At 41.3% G+C, this 26,738-nt stretch overlaps 1 protein-coding gene across 1 annotated transcript in view; it reads left to right on the top strand.

The window, feature by feature from the left end:
* The window catches only part of SPEG (striated muscle enriched protein kinase), a 139,272-nt gene that overhangs the window by 54,442 nt on the left and 58,092 nt on the right, over positions 1-26,738 (top strand). Inside the window, exons 2-9 of the mRNA XM_081343449.1 lie at positions 2,050-2,139; positions 7,392-7,734; positions 14,082-15,448; positions 16,844-16,987; positions 17,854-18,036; positions 23,025-23,233; positions 23,485-23,573; positions 24,561-24,736. Of these exons, the coding sequence (XP_081199575.1) occupies positions 2,050-2,139; positions 7,392-7,734; positions 14,082-15,448; positions 16,844-16,987; positions 17,854-18,036; positions 23,025-23,233; positions 23,485-23,573; positions 24,561-24,736 (2,601 nt within the window). The remainder of the gene's footprint in view (positions 1-2,049; positions 2,140-7,391; positions 7,735-14,081; positions 15,449-16,843; positions 16,988-17,853; positions 18,037-23,024; positions 23,234-23,484; positions 23,574-24,560; positions 24,737-26,738) is intronic.

Below are 26,738 nucleotides of genomic sequence, written 5' to 3'. Positions count from 1 at the left end.
TAGACTGATTGTTGACCGGATCCCACCAGGGCTTTTTATGGACTTATGTTTTCTGAGATCGCTGCTTATCTAAAGAGCAAGCCATATGTTCCGGGTCATTTTCTTCTGACTTTTTTATGTAATTGAAAAAAAATATCACAAAAGAGACAAATGAAATGGAGGAAAACTGGTTGGAGAGAGAACTTCATCCAATTCCTGCTCCTTACTTTTTCTATCCCCGAAATGAAACAAACCCCAAAATACATTGCATGGAAAAAAGTGTACGGCCCTTCGTTTCCTCCGTCCCCTGATACGGAGGTAAGAACTTTGGTGTGGATCTGAACTGAAAAACAGCAGAGAAAACTGCCTTTTAAATCGCCCGCTGGTCCTCTGATTCAGTTTATTCCAGACGTGAGATGTTATGCAAATCTCTAGTCTGGACCGCAGTAGCTCCGACCTTGTGAAAAACCTTTAAAAGGTAACGATTTGGATCTGAACAGAGGCAGGAAGAAAGGAAATGACTAAGCCTTCTCTTGCTAGAGATTTCCTTCTAATAACTTTCTTCCTGCTGCTTTTGGTATTTTAAATTTTTGTTTAATGTGCATACACGGTTTTGGAATTCTGCAAGAGATGTGCGTCACACACTTTCTTCTGAGGATACTTGCCAAGGAGAGAGGAGCCCCTACGCTTCTTGCCGCTTAATTTTCTAGTTTCACTCCCTAGTCAATTTGAGATGCAAAGATCCTAGCAGGGGACAAGTTGTTGAGAGTTGGAGCATGAAATGTAAGACCACCGTTCATGTTCTAAGCCCCTTTCCCTCTTTATGGAGAATGCCAAGGTGGCTGTTCATCAACATGTTTCAAAATGGGCAAATTTAAAATAAAAATGGAAACACCACAGTGGAAAAGAGCGGAGGTCAACTCCTGTTTGGGTGCATAGACAACGAAAAGCTCCTGCCGCTACCATTCCAAAAGTATTGCACCTACCCTGTCTTTCCCTCATTAAAGAAGATCATCTGATGAAGAAGCGGACATGGAACATTTACAAATGGAAAATGATGCCATTTTCTCCCTTCTAAAAAAAAGCCTTTCTAGAGGCAGTTTTGGATTTTCTAAATCAGATCCTGAGTGCTGAGCTACCTGACACTATTTTATATGGGGGTTTGTTTCCCAGGACGACTTTCCTTTCTGATGCTACTCAATAATTCATTAATACTCTTAGAGAAAATAGAAAAGACACTCCAAATAAATAATATGAACGTTCGTTTATAATAATGAAAAACAATTATATATAATTGGCCTTGAAAATGTGTCTTCCCTACATAAAATCAATAAAGGAGACAATTTAATTCAATTAATGTTGATTGCTAATTCTTAATTGAACATTCTCCATACGTTTTGACTTTTCTGTCAGCTTCCCAATATTTAGCTAGACATTTTTTATAAAGGCAGACATTTTTGCTGCCAACATTTCAGCTGTGACCACTAGATTCCAAAATAGTTTTAGTTGAGCTTGTTGGATTGATATCAGAATTTCCGAACAGAATTAAGATGAGAAATTATGGGATAATTTAACATTAATCCTATAACAACTAAGAAGGAAGCTTGCCCCCAAAAGGTCTTTTATCATTGGCAGTATATTGTAAATGGAAAAAAAATCATGTATATCTAATTTATATTAAATGTTTTGTATGCCACCTTAATCAAAAGCTGGCTAGCTGAAAACTGTTACCATTGAAATCCTAAATAATTATTTAAAAGAATCCCGTAAGCAAAAAGTGTTATGAAATCTAAGAATTATGTTTTGCCAGCAGATGCTTGGATCTTTCAAATTAATGTTTGTCATACATATTTTACTTATACGCAGAATTAGAAATTTGTCTTATCCTTTCATTTTTCCAGGTGTTAAAAGCTGGACTTTCAAAATCTTATCAAGGACATCTGAGTCAAATGGACTCTCTTTATAGCTGTTTTGTCTAGTTCTGATAAATCTGATGGAGCACCCAGGATAAAGACATGCTCAACTTCCCCATTAAGGTTCTCTATTCACTTTGTTCTTTCTCTTGCTTAGACTCGGAGCCGGGAGAAGATGATGCCAGCAGTACACAGGTGACCCAACGCAGCCATCTCCAGGATGAAACAACCTACAGCTCCCCTACAGGTGAGCAGAAGCCAGGCAGGGAGTTGCAAAGTATTATGAGCAGAACTAAAAGTATATCTCAACCCCTTGAAGACATTTGTGCTGATGTCCCAGGCTGCCTGCCACTGTAATTCCAGCCTGCAACTTTCCTGTTATTGTTCCCTTATGATTTGCATAACAGTTTTGATGTGATTCCCACCTCAAAATGAAGTGAGACACCGACACTTATTTTCATCAGTAACAATCACACACACAAAAAAGGGGTTACAGTTCTGTAGGCAGCTCTGGGAATCTCTGGTTTCCATCCAAATTTCCATTCCTTGTCTAAAATCTTTTTCTTGAACTCCTGGGAGATGGAACCTTACATAGATATTACAGGCTACACAGTGTCTATACAGAGAAACCATACATGTTTGACTTGTCCACCACAGGCAAAAAGGATGTGAAAACCATGTTATTCTGACCTACTTTTGTCCCTAGTATCTGGGTTTCTTTGACCATAAGCCTCTGTTCAGCCTCTTGCTGGTCACTAGTGAGAGTTACTGCATCCCTGTGAGACTACTCGCTTGTAACATCTTCCCTCAGAGCCAGGGCACACTGACCAACATAGAACTTTAATAAATAAGGTGATTTTATATCAAACCATATGGATTTTGCAGAACTCAAAAGGGAAGATCACAGTATAGCTTCTTTGCATTCCCTGCAGAATACTATTACTATTACTTCACATACGTCTCCAACATATTAGAAAGATAATTACACATCCCAGAGAGGAATTTATTTTTAAACAGACTTCTGTTTTGAATTAAGCCAATTGTCAAACCTCACAGAGGTGGGCAAGATCAAGGAAGCAGGAACTACACCAATTTCAGAAAAGTATCTTTAAGGCTAGTCTGACATAAACACAAAATGTTGACAACTGAAAGATAAATTTCCCACCCCCTTTTTAGTGAATTAATTAAGGCAGTCTCTTTGACTGGTTTGAAATGTGAAGAATTTCTGAGATTTTTTCCCCTCATTTTCATAATATGGGGAAACCCAGAATCATCCAATGGAGATTTTAGGATTGATAGAAGGAAGTAATTTGATATAGGAAGTTTGTAATTATGAAAAAAGGAATTATGTAAGTTCATGGGAACTAAAATGATCATGATCTGCTTGTGAGCTTTGAGAAAGTTTGAACTGTCATCAGTTAGAAAATATTGTTCCTTAGAACATACACAAGTTCTAGCCTGCTCCAACATGCCATCTTAAGGGACAAGGTTTCACAGATAGAATCTGGTTTGTTATCAAGGGCTGAGATCACCAGTCAGTTATTAAACTTAGCTGCCAATTCAGTGTTCCTGTAGATACTGTATACCCATACAACTGAGTGAATGATCTCCATTCATTATTCTAAGGAAAGTAACAGTACTATCCTTACAGAGTTTGTGGTTTCCTAAAACTGGAAAATCAAGCATGAGGCATCAAACTGTTCTGGATAAAGAGAGGTGACATATAACCAGTGGTGGGATTCAAATATGTGAACAACCGGTTCTCTGTGTGGATGCCACTTCCGGAAGTCCATTCTTGGCCTGGGCAACAAAAAATGAGCTACCAGTTCTGCCGAAGTGGTGCGAACTGGCTGAATCCCACCACTGCATATAACGCATATGTAAACAGTGTAAGTGAGCTACTGTTGTGACTTTCATCAACAAGAAAGACCACAGCCAGGGACCGAACATGTTATTGCATGGAGAAAATTCCTCTTTCGCTTCCTTACATTCTCATTCTTTTTTTTATTAAAGAGTTTTACAAAAACAAAATTTTACAATATATCCCCAAATCCCTCCCACCCCAAACCCGCCCACTTCCCCCCCCCCACTTCCCAGAGCTAAATACAGGATTATAGTTACAATAATCATATTCTAAATAAAAATTATGCATAATATACAATTAACCAAATTCATAATGTGCTTTAACTCCCCTTTAACATAACTACAAACAAAGTACCAATAACAATATCCCACTAAAATCTACTCATAAGCTAAATGGAACTTTTTAGTATTTGTTCTGAATATAATTTATCCATCTCCTCCAAACTGAAATATATCTTTCCTGTGAATGATCTTTCAAATAAGCAGAAATCTTAGACATTTCTGCAAGATTCGAAACTTTAAACACCCATTCTTCTATAGTGGGCAAACTATCCTTCTTCCAATATTGTCCCACCAGTAACCGTGCTGCTGTTATCATGTTCAACATCAAGTTAGTTTCTTTAACATCACAATCTACAACAATACCCAATAAAAACAATTGCGGAGAAAACTTTATCTTTCTCTTAAAAATCTTTTGAATGTTCCACCAAATTTTGATCCAAAAAGCTTTTATATTTCTACAAGTCCACCACATGTGAAAATAGGTAGCTTCTAAACTACCACATCTCCAACATTTAGACTGTAAATTAGGTTACATGTTGGACAACTTCTTGGGATCCAGATGCCATCTATAAAACATTTTATAAAAATTTTCTCTTAAGTTTTGAGCCTGAGTAAATTTAACATTTCTGACCCAAATTATCTCCCAGGTGTCCAACAAAATTGGTTCCTGAATATTTTGTGCCCACTTTATCATACAGTCTTTAACCAGTTCCGTTTCCGAATCCAATTCAATTAAAGCATTATATATCCTCTTTATATGTGCACAATTTAAATCTCTAATTTGTTTTACTAAATTTTGATCTTTTCATTTTTCATTACATTTTCATTCAAAAGGATTAAATACCAAAGGATGGAAGAGAATTTCTACCTGAGATTCTGGAAAGCTATTGCCAATGGAGGAGAAATCATGGTCTAGATGAACAAATAGTCTATTGTAGAAATAGTCCTTCTTACTCTTATCTACTGTATGTTTTAATCTACACTCAGAAATTCAAAATTCTGCATCCTTAATAAACCTGCAGGGGGTCCTCCTACTGTTATTATTTTACTGAGCTAATTAATTATTTTTCTACTGTTGATCATCTCAACTCAGTGACTCTGGGTGGTGAAAACTTAAAAACAGTAGAAAAATTAATATATACAGCAGCTGCACAAATTATCATAATAATTGTCAGTACAGCCAAGAAATGGAAACTTAATTCTTGTTTTGCTGGTCACGGGGGGGGGGGGGGAGAGACAGTGAGCTCCCTCACTGATAGCATTAACACATAAAATCGCATAAGGACTTTGCTCTGAGATTTGGAAACCAGAGCACATATTTCTATAGGATGTCATCCTAAGCATAGGCTAATCAACCAGAAATGACTGGTTAAGAATATCTTTTGGCAAGCATATTTACTGCTGCTTTTTAACGCAGCATGATAGATTCATTTCTTTAAAGTCTTAAATGCCTTTAGTTATGCATTCAAAAAGCAAAATAATGCAGATGTTCTTAGTAGCAACTCTGTGATAGTGGAATTTCCTAAATGAACTAATTGGCAAGGTAAGCCATCTACCGTATTTCTTTCAAGGTTTCTTCTAAGAATAGTTCCTTCCCTATTTCTGGATCAGTCCCCTTGAAATATTTTGAAGATGATACTTTCTGTGCTTTCTCAGGATTCTTTTTACTGAGCCATAATCGGTTATAAGAGAGATTCTGCCATTCTTTTCATCATTTCTGTGCCATTAAAAAACACGGATACTTTGTAAAATAACCTCCAAAGCCTAGTGCTGTGTGATTTACTGTATATGGGGATTGAGGGTTCCTCCTTGCTGAATTCAACTCTCTGCAGATAGTCCTCGCCTTACAACAGTTCACTTAATGACTGTTTGAAGTTGCAACAGCACTGAAAAAAGTGACTTATAACCATTTTTCACACTTACGGCCATTGCAGCATCCCCAAGGTCACATCGTTTACATTCGGATGCTTGATAAGTGGTTCATATTTATGACGGTTGCAATGTCCCATGGCTACCCGATAACCTTTTGTGACCTTCACATAAGCAAAGTCAATGGGGAAGCCAGATTCACTTAACAACAGTGTTACTGATTTAACAACTGCAGTGATTCACTTAACAAATGTGGCAAAAAAAGTCATAAAATGGGGCAAAACTCATTTAACAAATTTCTCACTTAGCAAAATAAATTTTGGGCTCAGTTGTGATCATAAATTGAGGACTACCTGCACTTAGCCAAAATAGATAATGTTGGTAAGGCACTCTCAGTAAGTGAGATTACTGCATATTCTGGATCAAGCTGCTGTATTGTGATTGATCCCTTTGTTAAGACCCCTGTGCTGGTCTGTATAAGCAGATGTTATCACTGTTAACAGCTCTTTTCCAGATAGCAGAACTCATGAAATACCTTGATCATCCAGAAATACCTTTATTTGCATGCAGATGAGATTACAGCAGACAAGGTGTAGACAGATGATGTGTAGATGGTAATTCAAGGTCAAAAGACAGTTACGACTCCCAGTGTCTGCATGCGTATCTGCCGGTTATGGAGGAGGAGAGCCCTCAGCGAGAAGAAGGAGGAAGTCCATCCCAGAAAGGGGAGGGGTGTAAGGCACATGATCAAGAGAAGGAGGAAATATGTCATAGGGAAGGAGGAGTTGGCTACCCAGATAAGATAGCATATTATAATTTCCCCAAAACAGCCACGTGGTGGCAGCACACTGCAGGCTTATTCAGGAAGCAATAAGGAACTCAGTAATTGGTTCACAGCACAGTCTTGCCCTCCTAATATCACCTCTTCCCTTTGGACCTACAACTTTGCCCTTATTTCCCCCCCTCCAATCCCTATAGGAACAACCTAAGCTTTACACCCATTAATGAGGGGGTGAAATGCAGAGGTATTTGGAATGTCTTGTGTGTTCTGGGTGGGCTTCCTCCCTTCTGATCTCTAGTCAACCTTCAGTGCAGCCATTACTTTCTTGTTCTTAGCACTTTGTTTCATGCTCTTCTCATCTCTGTTTTGAGATCAGTGTCTCTCAAGCATTACAATAATACTTACTTTAATGCCAGGGGCTTAACTTGGCACTGGTGCTGTGTTCCAGTAGGAAATAATAGGCATTCTGAATGAAGCAACAACACGTGTGAAATCATGAAATATCCCAGGTCCCTTCTGGGAAAAAACAAAAGCCCTTATCTCCTCATTCTTGCTGCTCTATCTATCAGTGCAGTTCAGTGCTAGCTCCTCTCCTCCATCTATGATTCTCGAGGCTTCCCAATTCTAGCCCAAAGCTGCATTGTTCCTCAGGGGAAAGGCAGTTTCCAGCCTCTTTGATCAGGTCTTGATTGTCTTTCCAACAGGGGAGTCGGACACGCTGGTGGATGCCTCCATGAAGACAACGCCGACCTCGGCGCCAGGTCTGTCCCAGCCAGATGAGCAGGCCAGCTGGTCAGAGAGCCAGACCACAGTATTGGAAAAGGATCCAGAGGCTGGGCTCCCAGTGGGAGGACCTTACCTACACCCCAGCATTCCAAGGCAAGCACCTGCCGAGGCCCGGCACCTGGGGGTGGAGCCGCTGGTACGGGCGTCACGGGCGGAGCTGATTGGTGTGGCCCCGGGGACCGAGGACAGCCTGTCTCTGGGGAGCGACCCCTACGGCAGTGCCTTCAGCCTGTACCGGGGCCGTGCCCTCTCCCTGCACGTGTAAGTAGCCACGGGGCCATGGAGTGGGGTGCAGGGGCCATTGTGCTGGGACCATCATTTTCCCTAATCCCCAGTCATAATCCCCAATTATGCACCACTAAATCCCTCCTGAGCCCCTTCATCCTAATCCCAATCTCACCCTCCCCCACTTCATAGCGCCTTCCTTTCACAGCCCTGACTGCACTCTCAACCCATTGAAGCTTCCTACACTCATTTATTCTGCTACACCCTCCTTTGTTGCAGTCTCTTTCTTTACCCCTACAGTCCTGCTATCACTCTTAAAGATTGTGGTTGTGAGGCAAAAAAAATTACAGAGGTAGGTATTACCATTCCACCCACCCACTTGCAATCCTGTCACCTCCCATATCAGTCCCAACCTAGCTCTCCTCCTTCGCTCTTGTAGTTTAGTTCCTGCATTATTTTCATTGAACCTCACATTCTAAACTAAAAAGAAAAGAAATCCAGATATGTATAAAACTGTGATGCTATATTCTGGTTTGAATTCAAGCGTGGTTATTAATCTTAACATGCCTGATAATAGTAGAGGGAGCCAACAAAAACATTGCTATGACTAAATGAGCCATTTCAATCTACAAATGTGTGGGTATCTTTGCTCATGAACAAACAGACAATATCAGTTTGTATCCCAGGCCAAATTAAGCACACATAGGTTACTTGTTTAAAGTATTAAGGATTAAAGCTTTGTTTCATCTTTTCTTCTGCATTCCTTAAAAGCTCTAGATTAAGGACTGGGGCCCAACAGGTATTTTGAATTGCAAATATAATGATTTGAGATTATGGATCATACTGGCTGAGGTTAATGGAAGTCCAAAACATCAAGAGGTCACAAAATTACTGTACCGACAAATTACAATGTATGATAAGTCAGAATTCCCAACTAAAATCAGGCATGAAATCAGATTATATCTGTCAGGGAATAAAAATCCACAAATAGGAAAAGAAACAAAAAGAGATATCATTTGCTATGCATTTCTTTTATTTAATATTAAAGGTTTCCAATATAGTATTCACGATTCTTGAACTGCCTAGCGTTGGCACTGATTCTTTGGATAATTTCCATCACTGATCTTTCTTTGCCAGTTCTTGGTCATTCAGACTCAAATTTTATTTATTCATTAGAAAATTTTATATGGCTGCCTGTATTATATAAAATAATCCTTTGTGACCATCCTGGGATATACTATACAGATACACAATTAATAAAAAAACATGAAATTAAAAAGAAGGGTTTAGCACAAGTCTGAAAGCTCGGGGGACTAAATCTCTAGTCCCAGTGACTGACCCATATTGGATCCTGCATGAAATTAAAAAAAACACTTTCTCAACAACCTTTCTTAAAAAGAATGGATTTGATACAACTGAGTTCATGGCTGACCTCTTGAGAAGGAAGTAGTGAAACACCACCTCTTTCCAGTAGGCAGAACACATGTACCCTCCCTCTCCCACTTCCACAAAGTGGCATTAAGCACCACTTGAACCCAGCCACATGTCATCTCCTAGGAGGCCTTGACCAAAAAGGAGGGTCATTGATTCAGGATGCGGGGGAGAGAGCTCAGAATTTCAAGGAACCTATCTACTTTCTCAGCACCAACTGGCTGAACCTCTGCCTAGATAATTAAGTAAAGACATGCCTAAGTCATTCCCTTAGGATCCATCCAACTTGAGTCCAACTCAAAGCAAAGTCCAAGTGACTTTATCTAAGCATCCAAAAGATGCTTAGAATAACTCTCACAGCAGCCCCACAAGGGTTCTCCTGGTCCCTTTCTACAAGGACCTGGTCACTTGAAACAGGACCCTTAGCTGGCTATTTGTGGATGCAATAAGGGAAATAAGGCCTCTTTGTTGCTCTTACTGCCACAAAATAATTTCTAATAAAGGCTGTCTCCTATGTTGGAGTGCATTTGCTCGTTGTTTTCCACCAGCAATGTTCTACATATCTGTTGTATTGTTTCATCTCCTAGAGTTACTTTTAAACCAGGTTGCTTTACAAGAGACATGAATGCAGCCTGATTGCAAGCATCCCCACGTGCACCCCACATGCCCAAGCAGATTTTGATAATAGGGTCAGCCCTCTCATCCACGATCAAATCATTTTATAGAATTCACGAGCCTTACACTCCCACAACCCGGCTGATTCTGAGCATATACCCAGGACACTGCAAATAAAAGTTATTATAAATCCATGTTTCCTTCTGGCAAAATCACACTTCAATAGAGATGACTGTTTTTGGACTGAGATGGGAAAGGAAGGACAGAGAACTTTGTAAGAAAACACACACACACACAAACACATTTTTCTCATTGCATGGTGGAGAGATATGAACTTTTTTGGGCTTTCAGCATGTAGCTACTCTGCCCTACAAATACAAGGATGGACCAACAAATATTCTTGAAGTACCAGGAGAAGGCTAATCCTGTTTTACGAAGGGTGACCAGCTGCCTGGAGTTCTTGATAGTTTGCAGCAAATTGCCTGTGCTTTGCAGCTGGCATCAGATGAGCCACATAATGTCTCCTGCAGCTCGCATGGATTTTTCTACTGTGTGGTAGAATGGAATATTCAAATCAAGCATAAAGCAGCATTTCCTTGAAAGAGGTAAACTGGAATGTTACAGGACTAGGAGAAGAGATGACATTTGCTAACCAAGGGGTTCCTATTTAGGAAGACTTGTTCCCCAAATTATAATTATCATAGCAGGCCAGCCTCCTCTGTACATTGCACCAAAAGTGCTTTTTCAAAAGGCAACTGGACTTTTTTGGTTTTCCCTTCAAGAAGTTTTGCTTCTTATCCAAGAAGCTTCTTCAGTTCTGACTGAATGGGGGGGAATGGAAGGATTTATATTCCTTGCAGTCATCTGATCATTAGTATTCTTTCTGAGAGTCGTTGAGGCCACTTGGAGGTTTATCAGAGAACTATTGACTCCTCTTGCCCTTAGCTCACAAAGTGCAGAAATTAATCTGAAACAAAATTCATAACAATTTAACAATACATTTTGTCATGCCAGCCTGCATTTAAGAATGGTAACAGTGAGAAATGCTTTTTTAAAACAGTATGATCATATTGTCTACTTATAAAAAGAAGGGAGAAAACATGAAATGCAACAATTGCAGACATATAATTCTACATAAAAACCAAGAAAATAAATACCTTTTGCAGGGAGGGGGATACCTGTGAGAGAGTGATGACTCCTGGTAACTGCCTAGACCAGTCCCTGTAGTTTTCTTGGCAACATTCAGAAGTAGTTTACCATTGCTTATTTCCTAGGGTTCAGAGATAATGACTGGCTCAAGATCATCCAGGTGACTTCATGTCTAAAGTGGGACTAGGATTCATATCCTCCCACTTTTTAGCCTGATGCCTTAATCGCTACACCAAACTGGCTCTCTAAATACCACTTAACAGCAATATTAAAGATTGGCTTTCAGATTTCATGGTCAGATATAGACCTCAGAGAGAATGAAACAACATTGTCGGGATCTGACATCATAAAAGCAATTCTTACTGTTGCTTTGCTGATTAATATGCCAACTTCCATTTCGAGTGTCAATGTTCATACCAGCAAATCAGAAAGTAATTGAATGGTTTGAGCTCCACTTTTAAAGACGCTGCATTTATATGATTAGAAAGGCCAATTTTGACTGGATAATATATTGTGGGAAACTGCTTACATTTGTGCTGAATACTGAGGTACAAAAACAAAAAAATTGCTTATTCAGGGTTTTCAGAATTTTCCCAATGCTGTCAGGAGCTCTATTGAGCTAAGTAAAAAAACAGAGGTTACTGCAGACTTACAAGATTCATGGACCTGGAGAGCAGTGGCCATTAGATATTTTGGACTACATTTCCAGAAGCATCGATGTATGTATAGTACTGAGGTATGATGAGAGTTCTAGTCAAAACACTCAGAAAACACCATATTGCCTACCCTTGGCTTAAATGAAATCAAGAGAAAATTCTATAAACTTTTGAGAAGGAAGTCTTTTATGAACTTAAGCTAAGTAGACTCTCATCACTTTTTCCCAAAAATGTCAGCATGAGGAAGTGTTTGGCTACTGGTAGTTAAGAGATGTGACTCAATGAACCTGAATAGTCATGATATTTTAGTATTGTTAGCATAGGTTAGTTGTGTGAGCTAGTTTGGTTTAGTGCAGGGGTCCTGGTCTAGTGGTTAAGGCAACAGGCAAGAAAGTGGCAGACCATGAGTTCAAGTCCCACCTTAGCCATGAAAGCCAGCTGGGTGACCTTGAACCAGTCACTCTCTCACCCCCCACTCACATCACAGGGCCCTTGTTGTGGGGAAAAGTAGAAGGAGGAAGGTGTATTGGATACGTTTGCCATCTTGGGTTATTTGTAAAAATAATAAAGGCAGGATACAAATAAATAAACTAGGTAAAACAATATATATATACTGCATATATATATATATATATATATATATATATATATATATATATATATGTATGTATGTATGTATGTATGTATGTATGTATGTATGTATGTATGTATGATGGCCTAATTTTTCCCCCTCAAGATTCCCTCTAACGTCTGAGCTATTAGCATGTGCTGCCCACAGATTTTATTCTTCAATGCTCTGTTATAATAAGAAACTAAGTGGCCAGTTGTTTTCCTTAAAAATGAAAAATAAGATTCAGTGGATACTGAAAATGGCAGTAAAGCTGATGAATTGCAGAAGCAGTGAAAATACAGTTAGAATCTAATTGTGGATAGAACTAAGTGATGTGTCTAGAAGAACAAGTGATGCTTAAAGACTCCTTCATTTGCCACTTCTTCCTTCCTAAGGTTGCCTTCCCCACCTTTTCCTCGTGCTTATCAATACAGCCTGCCTGCTATAACAAAGTGAAGAAAAGGCTGTGATACCATAGACACATGCACCATTGTCCTGGTTTGTTTGACTCTGTGTACATATCTGAATGTACGTACGTTTCTTGGAACATATTAAGATGACATTGCAATGAATGCCTGTTTGTATGAACCATTGAATTAACTGTGTCTGTAGAAAAAACCATGTTTGAAAAGGATGCAGCTGTGTATTCTCCTCCCTTCTGTTGACTTTCTAAGTGTGCAAGGGCTTCCCTATATCTCCCCTCTTTCCAAACAACTCAACCCAGCCTTACTCCCAATAGCTTGATATATCACTGCTGAACTGGCTGATTTCCATATTTTTTTCCAACTTGGATACTAACTGGATGCATCACATTTATCAAATAAGATTGACAGATGGATTCTCCCTGGTTTACTCATAGAATGATATTGTTCAAAGGGAACAAAAACTTTGGTTAGAAAGTATAACCTATCTTTAATACAAATTACAGGATGTTAAATGTGGAAGGAATTAAGGGACGCGGTGGCTCAGTGGGTTAGGACGCTGAGCTTGTCGATCGGAAGGTCGGCAGTTTGGTGGGTCGAATCCCGAGTGCCGCGTAGCAGAGTGAGCGCCTGTTACTCGTCCCAGCTTCTGCCCACCTAGCAGTTCGAAAGCACGTAAAAATGCAAGTAGAAAAATAGGGACCACTCCGGTGGGAAGGTAACAGCGTTCCGTGCGCCTTTGGCGTCTAGTCATGCCGGCCACATGACCACGGAGATGTCCTCGGACAAGCGCTGGCTCTTCGGCTTTGAAACGGAGATGAGCACCGGCCCCTAGAGTCGGAAACGACTAGCACACATGTGCGGGGGAACCTTTACCTTTACCTTTACCTTTAAATGTGGAAGGAATAGACCTTGGAGACTCACATACCTAGCTAAACTACGTGATATAGAAGAAGCCAGATAAGTGTGTCCTTTTTTATACATACTTATTAGGGCTGTGTAGTGTTCTAAAAAGGCATGGGTAAAGGTACAGGCATCTGCCTGAAATTTGTTAAATCTATTGCATCTTTTTCTGGAATCATCAGTTAGGAAAAGACAGTTCTTTTAAAGAGTTGCAGACAGATACTGAATTCACCTCTTCCTGTGCACCAAAGCAGCTTTACAGAACTGAATCTGAAGCAAAAATTTAACATTTAAATGATTCCAAAGGCACACTGATGCTGTAAAAAACAAATTCTCACAGAAGTAACATTTCAGTTTAGGTTAATGTATTCAGGTAAGATATAGTCACAGCTCTTTTTCTTCTCAATGAAGTGACAATTTCCTTGCCCTTTTTCTCTTTCATCTAGGTAATTTGAACTCAGGTGTCACTGCAAGCCCTGATCCTCATGATCACAGTTCATGTTCCTATAAGTGTCTGATCCTTTGTGCTCATTTCCCTCGATTTCTTAGGATCTCCTGCCTTAGCAAACTTTACCTTATCTTATTTTCCAACCACAGCAGCCTCCCCCATGGTGGATATCGAAGGGATGGTGTCAATAGCAGCAGCAAAACCAGCACAGATATTCTCCAACACCCAGTAACCCCCAGAGCAGGGCAATGCCCAGTCCAGCCACCTGGAACTAGCCATGGTACCACACCACCTGTGGCTCCTCGAAGAAAACTCTTGATGCCCAATGAATTCCAGGACACGGCATCTGAGGAATTTGATGAGAAGTTGAAGCGCCCTAAATCATCTGGCCACTCTCAGGTTGGTACAGGAGAGTCACGGCCCCAGACACCACTGAGTGAGGCTTCCAGTCGCGTGTCCATCCTTCGCCCATCCCCCAAGCTGCCACGGTCGGGCTCCAAGATTGTTGACAAGCTCAAATTTTTTGAAGAGCGGCAGAAAAGTCTGGAGCAGAATGACAATCCTTTTGCAGGTCACACATGGCAACCCTTACGCAAGTCACGTTCTTTTGATCAGGCTGCTTTTGATAATGCCAGTCCCTTCCTCTCGGTTGGCTCTCATGAAGACCTTCAAGAGGATACTCGTTCAGAACTTGGAGATGTATTTTCTCGGCGTCATATCTTCCATCAGAAAGCAGCCTCTTTGGATGAGCGCGGCCGCTTCTCCAGTCATGTGCATGATCTGGAACAAAAGTTTACTGAGGAACTGGGGCGCATCAAACGCACCGTGTCTCAACAGCAGCTGCGGCGATCCCAAGAACTGTTCAAGTCACCCACTGCAATTACCTCCATAGAGTCATCTGTCCCCAAGGTTCCACCGCCACGCAAACTTAAACCAATGAAAGTTTTCCCAGCTACAGAAAATGCACATGGTGTACAGCAGCTGGTTCTGTCCAGCATGGGATTAGTGGGACCTAGGGATGAGCCCAAAAACCCCCAAAGGATTCTGTTGAGGAGTGCAGCCATGACTGAGGAGGTAGGAGAACAGAACAGAGGTCAAAAGGAACCAGAACTGAATGGCCAAGATCTGCGGCAGAAAGTGGAGCAGTGTCCACTCTCCCATGCTGCTCCAGGGGGAAGGAAAAACTTGCTGCATGTATCAGCTTTAAATAGCCAGGATAGCACAGATAAAGGGCCTCTGAATGCAGCAAAAGTCAGCTATGAATCAAAGGGCCTAAGTGAAGCCTCACATGGCCGGAAACGGGAATCAGGACAGGATGGACATTCTCTACCTTGGGCCAAGACAGAAACTGGCCCAGACAGAAGCAAAGCAGGGATCCATGGTACAAGCAGAGAATTCGACAGAAAGATTGGAAAAGCGACAGAAAAAAAAGACAATGCATTGCAACCTCAAGAAGGGAAGAGTGCACGGAGCAGAGGCAAAGGCCGACGGTCCCGACAAATGTCACCAGAACCAGGTAGGGAATACGTTTTGTGGGTCTATTGGGAAAGAACCTGACAAAGCCATGCAGAAATGCTCTACGGCTCATCTTCCCACACAACATGAAGAGGCCCTGGGTTGTGCACAGACTGAATTCACGGCATCCTAGGTACCTAGGATGCATTTGCGAAAAGAATTAGTAAATGCTGAGGACATGTTCTCATCTCTTCCCTCCCTCATTCTTTTCACTTTCCTATCTGTCTACCTCTTTGGGTTCTCTATATAGATTTGTATACTTAAACAATACTCCCTTGTTTTTAGCTGCTTATGTTAAGCTCGAGTCCAACTGCACTTCAGCTGTTTGTTTTAAAAAGAGAGTTTTGATGGCAAGCCTCTTAATGTCCTTGTGTGAGAGAAGGTGAAAAAGTTTGTGTCATGCTAGGTTCTTTTAGTTATTTCCTGTTATTGCTAATTATAATTCAGATTTAGGAAAATAGTAGAAATTGTTGCGCAAAATGGTAAGAGGACTAAGAGTTCTGAATCGGAACACAACTCATCAATTGTGGGTGGGGGGTGGGTGGGGTGGGGGGTGGAAGCAAAAGCAGGGGGGGAAAGTACTGTACAGCATTGGTCCCCAACTCCCAGGCTGTGGGCCCACTACCAGGCCATGGCCTACTCAGAATCGGGTCGCATGAGTGGCTGGCCAGAGCGTGTGCATGGCCCAGTTCCCCTCTCCTCCCCCCCCCCCAGTTGGGCCACCAAGCCACAAAGGTTGGGGTCCGTTGCTGTACAGTATAGAGGTGTAGCCACTGTGAATCAATTGGCTTCAAGAAATACGGTAACAATATTATAGATCAGTAATTTTATATTTCCAGACTGAATCATTTTCTTTGCCTTCTTCTCTATTTTATACACTAATACACAGGTGTCAAACTCGTGACGTCACGTAATGTGTCACCATATATCGTGACTTTTCCCCCATTGCCAGCAATGGGGTGGGCGCGGTTTTAGTGTGACGCATCCGGTCCATGAGCTGGCAGTTTGACATCCCTGCACTAATATATAGCACTGAAAATGATTGTATGCCTTTCCACATAATTAAAAGTGATATGTATCTTAGAATGTGATAAGCCAGCTTTATTACTTTTGAGGACTTAGTGGTTACAGAAGGATAGCATCATATCAAGAACTATGCTTTAAAAATTGGAGACATATTGAAGGAGATTAAGGACTTTGAGCATCTATGCCAGCCAAAATAAGGATTCCCTCAGGATTTTATTTTGGAAGCAGTCCTTTATCTTCCTTGTTCTGAAAAGATGCTACGGTTTAATACATTCCTCATGCAAGGGGAGTGCAAGATCTGTCTGCAGACTCTTAGCCCTCCTCCTTGCAGGTCTTCTAATAATTGCTGTTTCTCCATCATTTTGTGCAGAATCTTCTGATGACTCCTACATTTCAGCGGGTGAAGATCCCCTTGAGGCTCCCATCTTTGAAATCCCCATCCATGATGTAATGGTCATAGCTGGGACTGAGGTGCTGTTCAAATGCATCGTCACGGGCAACCCTTCTCCACAAGGTAAATGCATAGGGGTACCACACGCAGAGCAAATCGTGAGAATCTGTGGAGTCTGGAGACTCATAGCTCTCTGATTGTTTCATGCCCAGAAGTGTCTCTTCCCAATAGGTATAACAAATACTATATTAATTCAATCATGATTTTTATATTGTCCAATTTGCATTGATAAAATCCTGCTTAGGAACATGGCACAAGGTGATCCAACCAAGTTCTTTGTTTTTCAATTTTTATTTTACCTACATTTCTGATCTACTTCTAATAATGCTTCACCTTACATATGGAAAATACCAGACTTTTGTCTGTTGGGCTTCATTCCTGGAATACTTAGCTTTTCCTCAAAATAAAAATTAATAAAATAAAAAAGTAATCTGCTGAGAGAAGCGCATACCCAAACCTGTGGCAATACGCTACTGTTGTTGATATCTATTAAACTTAGCAGTTTATGAACTTATGAAAAATGGATTAAAACATGTTTTATATTCTTGCACCCTTACTGAGTCCTACGGGAATAGGGCAGTATACAAATCCAATAAAATAAATAAATAAATAAATACTTTATGTTTTGATCATTTTACTTTACCACTTGCCTCATTCAAGTTCAGCTTTCCGCATTTGTCCACCAAGTCTACACGTGGCCCTCGACAAAAATTATGTCGTGACACCACCTTCATGAGGACATGGAAATGTTCTAAGAAAAAGACAGAAGATAAACCTAGTCTTGTCTCTTGATGAAATGTAGGGAAGGCAGAACTATATGTGATTTCAAAACCAACAGTTCTTCCACAACTAATACTGTTTGACAAATGCAGAATAATCACTAGATTTCACTTATACCACATCTCCCCCGACTATGGTCTTTTCTGCAGTGTCTTGGCGAAAAGATGGCATCCCCTTTCGGAGCAGCACCACTCGTCCCATCAAAGCGGAGGGCGAACGCCACACTCTGCTGGTTAGGAGCGCCCGCATGGCTGATGCCGGTCTCTATACCGTCTGTGCTACCAACGAGGTGGCCGAGACCTGTTGCAGTGCCATCTTAACTGTGCGGCCAGGTAAGGGCAAAGGCTGGGGGGGGGGAAAGGAAGGTGCCAGAGCAGCCAGTCTGCCCTGGAGGCTGCAGCCAGGACGGTGCCTTAAGGCCAGAGGAGTTAGAGCAGGGGTCTTCAAACTTGGCCCTTTTATGACTTGTGGACTTCAGCTCCCAGAATTCCTCAGCCAGCAATGCTGGCTGAGGAATTCTGGGAGCTGAAGTCCACAAGTCATAAAAGGGCCAAGTTTGAAGACCCCTGAGTTAGAGGTTCATATTCTCACATCAGCATGTGAGAAGCAGCGTCAGGCTCGATTCTCAGTGTCCTGGATGGGGGGGCGCTTAGGCCAGCATTTCTGCTCCCGCTGAATAACGAGGCATGAGGCTGCCTTTACCCTACAAGGCTCGGTTTAGGCCAGCCTGTCTGACGAACAGCCAGCAGGCTTGGAAGAGAGAAGGAAGAGACGACCGGCTCCACCAGAGCAGAAGTGGCGGGATCGGGAGGGGCGGCGATCGCTCTATCTTGGCCTGCGTCTTTATAGCTCCTGACCCGCCAATTCTACAGTTCAGGGCGGAGAGTTACGGTTTCTGGGCACGTGCGAGTAAACTTTGTGAAAGGATGCAAATCAGCCCTTCCATGGATTGGTCTGAAACGTGAGAGAGGGGAACTAGCGGGGCTGGGCTGCTTGTGTGGAGCGCGGACGCCGCCCTCGGCTGAGGAGCAAAGGGGAAGGGGTTGCGCGCTGGCTGCTGGCCCGGTTCTGGCGTCTCTCCACCCTGTTAGCCGGATCCGTTTCTCCCCTCTTGGCGGAGATCCCCTATAAAGAGAGCCGGGGTTTCAGCTCGAAGCGGGGCTCCAGTCGAAAGCAATCGCGATGTCTGCAAGAGTCCGTTTGCTGCGGGGGATGGCAGGCGCAGGAAGGACGCGCCGTCCCTTTCCGATGCTCGTGCCGCAACGCAATCCTGTGCTCGTTTTCACAAAAGTAAGGTCCGCTGGGTTAAAGGGCGTTTAACTTCAGGTATGTTTACATAGCATGGCAATCGTGAGCTTAATTTGGAGCTGGAATTTATTCAGCGAAAGTGGATTTAGGAAGTCAGGGGAAGGAGCGAAGGAAGATTTATTTTGTTTTCGTTGTACCTTTGTAGTCATCTGGAGGAAGGGGAATTGGAAGGAATGTGTGGTAGCAAAACGCATATCCTATAAGCAAAAACCCACCGTAGTGAATTTCCAAAGCCTTCAATAATAAGGCAGTATATTTGACCTAGAACACCACATAGCTAAAGTAGGCTAGGGTTTTGGAACAGAATCTGTTACCTTAGTATATTGTTGTTTAAACATGGCTGTCAGGTTAAGCCAAGATATACTTTTTGTGGGCAAGGCGTATTAGATGAATTATGGTTTCTTATTTATCTCACGTTTAGGGTTTGGTTTGATTTGTGAACTGATTATCTTCACCTGCTGCTGGGGTACATCAGATTGTGAGAGATTTGCTGTCCAATCTTTTTACCTTATAGTGATGAGTTGGGGATGAAGTAAATTACAGCACAAGTCACAAGGGGGTAATCTGAGGAAAATACTCTGATTTCTAGTCAGTTTTAATGAAGAGTTGAGAAGTCATATAGTTTTTGGATCTTAGGTAGAATCAGTATATTGCTCCTCCTTGTTCCTCTGCCCCCATAAATAATATTTGTTTTAAATAATTCCCTATTGTTTTTATAGGGCAGCATTGGATAGTAGTACCATGGAGTATCATGATATTCTGCTTTCTCCTTGTCTGATGCCCCCAACTATATCCATTATACTGGATTCTCCCATCAAGTTCTGGTTCAGAACTATTCCTCCTCTGCCCTACCAGTTTAGTACAAGCTTTCATTGTCCAAACTATTAATGTCACCTTGGCCCTTTTCAGGGACGGCACGCCAAAAATGCTGCTGCCAGCATGAACAGATAATGTTAGTTATCCAAGATTGGAGTGCCCTATTCTTGGCTGATATCTTTTTCTTTGATGATATGGATTGGCCATAATTCTTTCCGCCACCCAACCATGAATAATGGAAACCTCTGAAAGCATTGGCTGTAGTATCATTTGAAATATTTTACAAGAAAGTATTGTTGACAGTGCTTATGTTGTTTCTTGCTTAGCGAAGGCCTTATGGCAAGTTCTGTAATTACATATTTTTTCATTTGTTCTAAACTACTTTTATACCAAATTGTAATTTGATCACATTAGATTCTGTTGTCTAATTCATATACGTAGCTCTGAAAGGATGACATTTTCACATGACGTTATAGCCACATCAGATTTACATTAGAAGTTGTTTCTCATTTTATACCCATACATAAGGACTGACTCCAACAAGGCCTGGACTATGGCTAGATAAAAGACTGTTGTGGATGTTGACCTCCTGAGTTGATAAAATAACAGCTAAAATACAATGCAAAAAGGTAGGGAAAAAGGGCCTACGATTTAAACCCTGTCTCCGACACCTCTCTCTCTCTCTCTCTCTCTCTCTCTCTCTCTCTCTCTCTCTCTCTCTCTCTCTCTCTCTCTCTCTCTCTCTCTCCAGACACATACACAAATACATACTTGATCCCTATACTTTATACTAAGCTATCTGGTTTATTTTGTATACACTAAAAAAAATAAAGCCAGTTTGGTGTAATGATTAAGGTGCTGGCTTAGAAACCAGGAGACTGAGTTCTAGTCCTGCCTTAGGCCTGAAAGCCAACAGGGTAACCTTGGGCCTGTCACTCTCTTTAGCCCAACATTTTATAATGTTGTTGTGGGAAAAACAGGATGAAGGAGTATTAGGTATGTTTGCCACCTTGAGTTATTCATAAAAAATAATAAAGGTGAGATAAAAAATCTTTTTAAAAAACTCATGTATTTGAAACTTCTGCAGTTGGCTACTGAGTGTGGGTCACCTCTGCTGGTGTGAAGTCTGAAGTGATGTGTAAAAATAGATGATAGTATTGTGCACTTCCCCGAATACATTGCTTCGAAGAATTTAGGACATTGGTCTTTTTCCCAATACTTGGTAGTCCTCACATCTGCTGACCAAATTAGGTCTGATTGAGGAAGTTTGACTTGTTAAAGAGACTTCCTGGTTGTTAACTAGTATTCTGAACTGTCAGTAATTGGACGAGAGTGTGCATTTGTTTACAAAAAATGAATTGATAAATTTGAAGTGATGTGGATGAAGTCTGCATAAGGTCTTCATCACTTCAGACAAAGGTCTTACTAGGAAATGTTACAGTAATCACTTAAGGATCTAGATGGAGGAAATGACATGTTTAAATGTACTGCCATAGTCTAGCAAAACCCTGTTTGTGAAATACTGGTATATTTAGGAGAGGCCGTTTAGCTTTCGCTTTTTATCTGAAATATAATTTTGTACATATGTGATAAGATTACTTTTCCAGTGAGGTGGCATTTCAACAGGTGAGCATCTCAACTATGAAACATCCAGGCCTGGGAGGATTGCATATTGTATAACATTTCTGATTTTGTTGTTCTGCTTCACATCAACCAGTAGACTTCTTTTAATAGAAATGAAAATAGTCTTGTTGAGATAATGTTTTCTGTAGCAGTAGCTACAGTTCTGTAGCTGAGTTCTGTAGCCTGTGGGGATGCTTGAAGATGGGCATTTTTCTTACAGCGTACTCAACTGATCCTAAAACCCAATGGAATAGTTCAAAGGAAAGAAAGGGAACAATTGCCATGGGGCTTGAATAGAGGTAAAAAAAATAATAGACAGCTAAGATCCTGGGAAAGGGACAGAGTAAAAGCAACAAAGCCAGTCTAGCCTAGGCTCTTCGGGCCAATGTTTGTGTTAAGAGGGATTGTAACAGTATACTGTGGCTGCCTTCCTGACTTTCTCTCAATTACAACTCTCTGGTAAATAGTCAAGTAGGGAAATTCATGTGGGAAGAGTGAATAATATAGTTGTATCCCACAGAGTAAAGTAGGGAACTATGGAGGACACACAATTTTACTTTTTATATAATAAGACACTGCATGAGACCTGAGCAGATTATGCCTTAATTTTCTTATGGTTGAAGAAAAATACACTTTTGAAGAACCTGTTCGTATGTATGACTATGGGCTTTCCCCACATGCCCTGAAGAAAACGTTCCCTAGCAACATATTTTTTTTCTTGGCATGCCCCCTTGAAACTCTTTTGAAATCCAGATTTCATGAATGAGACAACCTTAAGCTGTCTTTAGCTGTATTGAAGCTCAATAGTATTTCCCTCCTTATTCTAGCATTGCCGTACAATAGGCTCACAGTATGCAAAATCCTTTATTCATGGAGGGAAGTCAGGTGATTGTAAGTGCCTTGAGACAGAAGCAGTAGTGACAAGATATAGATCAGCAATAGGTGCAGCAAATTTCACCCTGGTATAATTTTCTGACAAAGTGGGGAGCATTAACTGAGTAGTGAGGAAAGCTTTGTGAAGGGTAGTACTTCTTTAACAAAGAGGAAGAGATTTGCCCTTTCTGATTAATCATTAATGATGATATAAGCAAGTAACCATCCTTGATATGATGAATTCCTGTTTCTGTGTGGAAACATTATTACTTTTGTTACTTCAAAAAGAGTCCAGGCAGGCAAATAGTCCCTCATTTGCTTTATTTGCATTCCCAAGCATGCTGTTTTAGTAATAGAATTCTTTAGAATAGAATTCTTTATTGACCGAGTGTGTTTGGACACACAAGGAATTTGTCTCCGGTGCATAAATCATGATCATAATCCTAAAATACAATAATCATAAATCATGAGATACAGTTAAATTAAATTATAAGATAAAATAAGGCAGGAAGATACCTTAATTCTCAGAACTATGGGATGGGGGAGAATAATACTGTGGGATATCATTTAAGAAGTCAGTTTTTGCTTGTTATATGTGGCTGACTCAGTTGCCTGCTATTAGTTTGGGCTCTCTTTGTTTTCTCCTATTTTGCTGGGCTCTGCCCAATCTGTACTGTTACATTCTTCTGATTTTGTCCAGCTCCCCCAGAGATCCACAGCCGATTGATGCCCCGCCGTGAAGTCATCAGCCCTGTCACCTCGGATGAAGAGTACCTGAGCCCCTTGGAAGAGTTCCCCGAGTCGGTCACCCCTCAGCACCATCCTGTTATGAAAGTTCAACCCCGCTCTGAGAGTGGCCTGACCGCAGCACATGCAGACGTTAACTTCAAGGCTGCACCATGTTTTGAGGTGAGGTTAGAAAATGGCATGAGAGCACAGAGAAGAAGCCATCAGCTTTGACCTACTTGGATAATAATCATCCAAGGGTGTAAGGCTGTAAGCAATACTTTGGATTGTGAGTAGAGTAGAATCTGGGTCTGTTTGCTGCATGCGGCAAGAAACAAGCTGTAGCCTCTTATATTCCACCAGAAGGATGGGAGGGAGGAAGTTTTTGAACTCCCTTTGTCAATTGTCATGATCTTGGGTGCTCTCTTTTCTAGATAGCACTAAATGACCAGACAGTACTGGAAGGACAAGATGTGGTCCTGCGCATTCGGGTGCAAGGAGAGCCCAAACCTATTGTGCACTGGTAAGTGGGTCATATGTTTCAGTATGATTTTAAAGGCATTCCTGTCTTGTCTTCCAGACACCCTTCTTAATGGATAAGATGGCAGCGATGGGAGTATCTCCAGTCCTGCAAAACAACAGCTGCCTTCAGGCATTTAGCCAAGCAAGGCTTTATACTTTTTTCCCCCCCTCCCAACCTATCCATCAGTGTTTCACAACTAATTAACCGTTATATAATGTGTCAGTTGAAGTGATATTTTAAAAGGCTTGTAGAATTGTGTTATTGGTTTTTCATTCCCAGAAGGCACTAATTCACAATGGGAAAGGTTAATTTATCTCTGTGTGCTGGAAATGTAAAAGGAAAAAAAGATTTGGAGTAACTTTAGAACAGGAATAAACCTGAGAAAGTGTAATCTTGGATCCCTGTTGCCAGTAACATTCAGCAGTGGTGCTAAAATGCCACAAAAAAGTCATTTTAGCATTCAAATTTGTTGCATTTCCACTACCAGCAAAAGCAGAAATGCAGGTATCTGATTTGTTTTCTTCCCCCCTTCACCCTATCAAAGAAGCCAAAACCATCACTTCCATTGTTGCTTATAAGGGAAGCATAATGAGGTCCTTCTCTTTTGCTCTGTGTTTGTGAGATGCAGTAGGTGGATGGAAAGGGTGTGAATGTTTTGTGCTCCTGGAAAAATGTGAAACTGGACTGCTACCAGAAGGGGCATAAATGGTACCCTAACCCTGTTTTTTTAAAATAGTGGTCTCAGCTCTGATATATATTAAGTTGGCTAGAAGAAATAGAAAGAAATGAACATTTAGTCTTCTGGCTTGAATTGCCCTGAATGAAGTATAAGAACAAAATTTAACAAAACAGGGATAATGGCAGAACCAAAATATGCAGTTATTCTTCTGGGTATGCAGTGATGGAGAAGCAAGTATGTGAATTATCTCTTGAAGTTGGGTGATGTTAAGCGCTGCAAGCTTTCAGACTCTCTGTTCTGAACTCTAGGTTGAAGAACAGGCATCCGGTAAAATACGGACGGCGCATTTCTGCTGTGGAAGAAGAGGATGGATCATTCTGCCTCCATATCCGCATGGTGGAATGCACAGATGCTGGCTATTATGCCTGCAAGGCCATAAATGAATATGGCACCAAACAGTGTGAAGCCAAGCTTGATATACAAGGTATCTTTGGGAACTCCCGAGCATGAGAATTACAGTAATGCTTTGCCAGTCATGTGATGATCTCAGAGATCCCACCTGCATGTCTGCTTCTTTCTTCCACTCATCAACCATCCTGCTCCCCCAATGTGAACATGCTTGCAGTTTGCTCATAATCCTGGTACTATCTCTCTAGCCACCAGTAGCTGCTTCATGGCCCTTGACTAAAGCAGAGCTCCCCAACCTTGGCAACTTTAAGACTTGTGGACTTCAACTCCCAGAATTCCTCAGCCAGCCTGGCTGGCTGAGGAATTCTGGGACTTGAAGTCCACAAGTCTTAAAAGTTGCCAAGGTTGGATACCCCTGGACTAAAGCCATCTTGAGGGCAAGTATGGGGAACACATGAAAACAAGAAAACACTCAGGAGTAACAAAAGTAATTGCATTTTATAAAACATTTTTGAATATTCAGGGTCTTTGATAAAATAGCTTTTGGCAATCTTCACAACAGCCTTGAAGAATGCTCAGGATCATCCTCGTATTGCACTTGGAGGTATAAGAGGTACTAGCTTCTTTTTTTTTCCATAAGAGTTTGTGCTCGCTACCAACAGGGAAATTTGAAGCAAGAATTACTTAATTCAGAGGTCAATTTCTATATTTGTTACACGTGTAATGTAACATTTGGGTGTGTGCCTTCGAGTCGGATTTTGACTTCTGCCAACTGCCTGGATAGCCCCTGCAGTTTTAATGGCTTCAAGCATAAAGCAGGATTAGAACTCATAGTCTCCCCGTTTTAATTGACTCTTTTGATAATGCCTTCTACATCAGTGAGCTCCATTTGCAAAAAGAAGTAGTGTACATAATAATCTGCCTGACCTCATATCCCCATCATATTTTCCCACGACTTAAGCAGGATTTTTTTTTCCCTGTTCAACTTATTTATTTATTCATTTCTGAGATGGATGTCAGGTTTGCCTCCTTCCTTCCAGTTAATACTCCTTAGGAATCAGGTGCTTAAGTATGTTTCCGTCCTCCTCATAAAGCATCATCTTCATCCGGCAAGGGAGCCAGGACCCCCAAATTGGGTGGAATGGATGATGCATAGCTACCATAGGCCTGTCTTTTCTCATCGCTTCTAGTAAAAAAAAGGTTGGTTCAGTTGCCCGATCCTATTTTTGGTTTAGCTCTGATCCACAGCAGTGTAACACGAAAGGAGCTGGATCTGCAGTCTTCTAGCAATTAAGAAAATTTGGTGTGTTCGCACTATCTCCATTTTGGAGTCGTTAACCAAATGAAAAATGTGGGATAGAAATATAAATAAGTAGAAACTGTTCCTACATTAAATTAACTGCTGCCCTTTGAGGATTTCCCTGCTCTGTTTTAACCTGTTTTCTTGCTGTCTTCTTTTGCTGAGTAACAGCCCATTGCTCTGATTCATTGCATCACTCTTGGGGGAATAGAAGCAGGCTCTCTTACAAATATCTCAACTAAAGTGCTTACTGGGCCCGCTATTTGCATCTGCAGAAAGTTTCTAAACGACATGTTTTCCAAGCTAGCAATAGGGGAATCTGCTGTTTTGCCCAGCTTCAGTTTGGGGTTGATTTTTATGAAGAAGATGATACTATGAGATAGGTGTGAGAGTTTTAAGTGTGCAACTGCTTTGTGTTGACGCATTTGCTTTTGTCGGCCAGTATTTACAAATGTATTTGTGCTGTGGTGAACATCTTTTGCTTAGACTGAGCATGTATGAATTTGTCTGTGCTTTGTTTTATGTCCATCATGCTACACTAATCCTTCGCTTGCTGACTGTGTTTTTGTCTGTACAGGGAGAGTGAGCTAAGGTACTCCTGGCCCCTGAGCCACTCTAGCCAGACAACCTGGGCAGTTGCCTCTACTCCCGGCACGACTGAACAAACCAGGCTGGCAAGGCTTGGCTTCTGGATGGCCAGCGCTGAGACTCACCTTGGATGCAGAGCTTGGTTGCAGCTAGGGGAATGGGACACAGCGGGTGGGAAAGTAGTTGGGGG

The sequence above is a fragment of the Vipera berus genome (genome assembly GCF_964194415.1).
Source record: "Vipera berus genome assembly, chromosome: 1".
NCBI classification, from domain to species: domain Eukaryota; kingdom Metazoa; phylum Chordata; class Lepidosauria; order Squamata; family Viperidae; genus Vipera; species Vipera berus.
Note: the sequence above shows the minus strand (reverse complement) of the source record. Positions and strands in the feature narration are given on the sequence as shown.